This window comes from Condylura cristata, unplaced genomic scaffold (assembly GCF_000260355.1).
Source record: "Condylura cristata isolate star-nosed mole 26May11 unplaced genomic scaffold, ConCri1.0 scaffold00010, whole genome shotgun sequence".
Taxonomy (NCBI): domain Eukaryota; kingdom Metazoa; phylum Chordata; class Mammalia; order Eulipotyphla; family Talpidae; genus Condylura; species Condylura cristata.
The window spans coordinates 196,032-198,699 of record NW_004567111.1 but is presented as its reverse complement, the minus strand read 5'-3'; the positions used below and the strand labels follow the sequence as shown (position 1 = coordinate 198,699).

The window sequence follows — 2,668 nt, the reverse complement described above, 5'->3', positions numbered from 1 at the left end:
TGTGGCACTGCCGTGGCAGTGGCTTGGGGTTGAGAACGGCTTCCATATTTGAAAGCCACAAAGAAACATCCAAAGGTCAGCCGTCGGCGGCCAGGGAGTCACGGGAGATTCAGATTCTGGTGTCCATGGATAGGGCTGCTGGCACGAAGCCGGCCCGCCCTCCGAGTGTGCCCACAGCGGCTCCCCGCCTCCGTGGCCTGACCAGAGAGAGAAGGGCCAAGCCCCCGCCAGGCCCGGCCCAGGGAGGGTGGGGGGAGGCAGCCGGTACCTTCCCAGAGGTCCCACCACCTTGGGCGGGCTGTGCAGGTACTGCTTGAAGCGCAGCTCGAAGGCTTGGCCCACGGTGCTGATGACGCTCTGCGCCAGGCCCCCGCAGCACTCCAGGATGTGGCAGGCTGGGAGGGCACCGCGTTGTGGGGTCAGGGCCCCCGGCCAGCCAAGGGCCTCCGGCACCCCGCCCAGCCCCACGGCACCTCACCTCTCTGGTTGATGGGATCCTTGGCCACATAGGCCACGTAATCTGTCATGTCCTGGGGAGAAAGTGGGCAGGTGGGAGGAGCCACCAGCCTGGACACCCCAGCAGGTCTCCCTGGCTGCCACGCCCAGCGGGGCAGGACAGAAGGGCCGAGTCCACTGGAGCCCTGGCCTTACCGTGTCGCCGCCAGACGCGAAGGAGATGGACTGCATGTGGTGGTTGGCGATGATCTGACCAAAGAGAGACATTCATATCACAAGGGTCCCCCTTTTCAGGGCCAGGGGACGCTGGGGTTCAGGGCAGTCTCTGGACAGAGCCACAGGGAGGGAACTGGGAAGAGCTACACGATCTGGGCAACAGGGGGACCCAGAGTCCAGCCAGACGGGCGCCCCCAAGCCAGGCGCCCCCAAGCCAGGCCCGCTGCAGCGGCCTCGGCAGCCAAGCGCGTGGGGGAAGGGCCCGGCCCTCCCCGGGGGGCACACTGTCTCGGGCCTGGCGGCTGGCCGGGGTCTGCCCGGCCGCCCTGCCGAAGCGGCAGCCACTCCCAGGCGCCCCCAAGCCAGGGGCTGCTTGAAGAGGATGGAGCGGGCTGGGACAAGCTGGGGCACAGCAGCCCCAGAGGCGGCATCTGAGGTCTCACACCTGAGTGTGGTGGCCCCACCGGCTTGGGGGAGCACAGAATCCCCCTTCTTGTCCTGCTGGCGAGCAGCCCCCTGCCCCTGCTGGCGTTTCTGCGTCCGCAGGTTCTGTGTCTCTAGGTCTCTGCGCCTCAGACGAGGGGTGCACATTGCAGGAGTACCCTGAGATGACAGGAGCAGGGCGGCCTGGGCGGTCACGTCGGCGGAGGGCTCCGCCCTGCTGGAGGTCACCCAGGCCCCTCATGCTCATGTCTTGCTCTCTGTCCTACTCTTCTTCCTTTCTCCTTCCTCTGTCCCTTCCTCCCTGCCCTCCCTGTCTGCCTCCCTCTGCACAGCGAGGGGGCTTCCCCCTCTGTCCCTGGAATAACACAGAACACAGACTCTGCCCTACAGCATGGCGTGAACATCCTGGGGCAATTACTAGATTCTTGCAGCTTTCAGCCATGAAAGCGAAAATGAGCTACATAAAATAAATCAAAATTTCCTCTCACTTTAATCACCCCTGTGCTGTCTGCATACCAGGCAGGATACGCTGTTAGAGTTCAGATGTTTTCTTCTCCTTATTTTTTACGGCTTGGATGTCAGGAATAAATTATACCGTACATGAAGAAGGTGTTCTACCATGGAGTTCTTTGGCGTTTGGAAAGGCAGCTCCACTCAAATAGTTTATTTAGGAAGATGGCTTTATGTAAACTAGCAAAAGGTCTGTGGCGTTTTTTCATACACTTGAACAGATGTAATAAAGCTAACACGTCAGGTCATTGTAATCAGCCACTGAAAATGAATGTGAATGCGACGTACTATGAAATCACGTCATTACTAGTTCTTGGCAGTGGTGGCTGGGTGCGAGACGATTGGCTGTATTTGTATCTGTGTCAGAGCAGTTCCATATAGACGATTAAAACGATGGGTGCTATTTGCACACATGAATCCATTTCTTTTTTGAGGACAGAAAAAAAAAACCATACAACTTTGGAAGATTCTGGGGTGAGGACGCCATGACAGTCTCTCTTGGGTGGAGGAAACTGCCAGATGTACCCACCCGTGCCACACAGCACCTGAAAAGGCCTTAGCACGCGTCTCCATCTCGAGTATAAATGAGTTATTGAGTCTCTTAGTCAAAAACTTAACTAGAACAGCTGCTGCCGGAAACACGGGAAACAGGAGAACCCGGAGAGAAAGGGGACGCAGAGAAGGGGGGCGCGGGGGGTCGTCCCTCCCGCCAGAGCAAGCTGTTTTAAGACGGAACCAAACGGGCTCTCGGATAAAGCCCCTGGGACAGCCGTTCCCGGTGACCCGAGCGCAGTCAGGGCGGCGTCATGGGCAATGGAGGGGACAGCCAAGAGGTGGGAGCCGTAAGCGCTGGGAGACAGCCCCGCGCTGGAACAGCCCTGTTCAGCTCACAGGACCCTGGGGATAAGACGCGGGGAAGATGGGGGACAGTGAAGAGTGTGCCCAGAGCAGCCTCCCAGCTGTGGGCCAGGGGCGAAGGGTGCGGACTGAGGAGCAGGCCGCAGGGGGAGGACGCGGGAGCCGCTCGGGGGCCGTGAGAGGC

The 2,668-nt window shown here is 59.9% G+C and overlaps 1 protein-coding gene across 1 annotated transcript in view; it reads right to left on the bottom strand.

The window, feature by feature from the left end:
• LOC105853466 (SHC-transforming protein 1-like) overlaps window positions 1–1,263 on the bottom strand; it is a 2,867-nt gene extending 1,604 nt beyond the window's left edge. Inside the window, exons 1-4 of the mRNA XM_012723150.1 lie at window positions 1,036–1,263; window positions 652–705; window positions 479–530; window positions 9–395 (exon numbers count right to left, since the gene is read on the bottom strand). Coding sequence (XP_012578604.1) covers window positions 9–395; window positions 479–530; window positions 652–705; window positions 1,036–1,263 — 721 coding nt within the window. The remainder of the gene's footprint in view (window positions 1–8; window positions 396–478; window positions 531–651; window positions 706–1,035) is intronic.
• Between the last annotated feature and the right edge of the window lie 1,405 nt (window positions 1,264–2,668).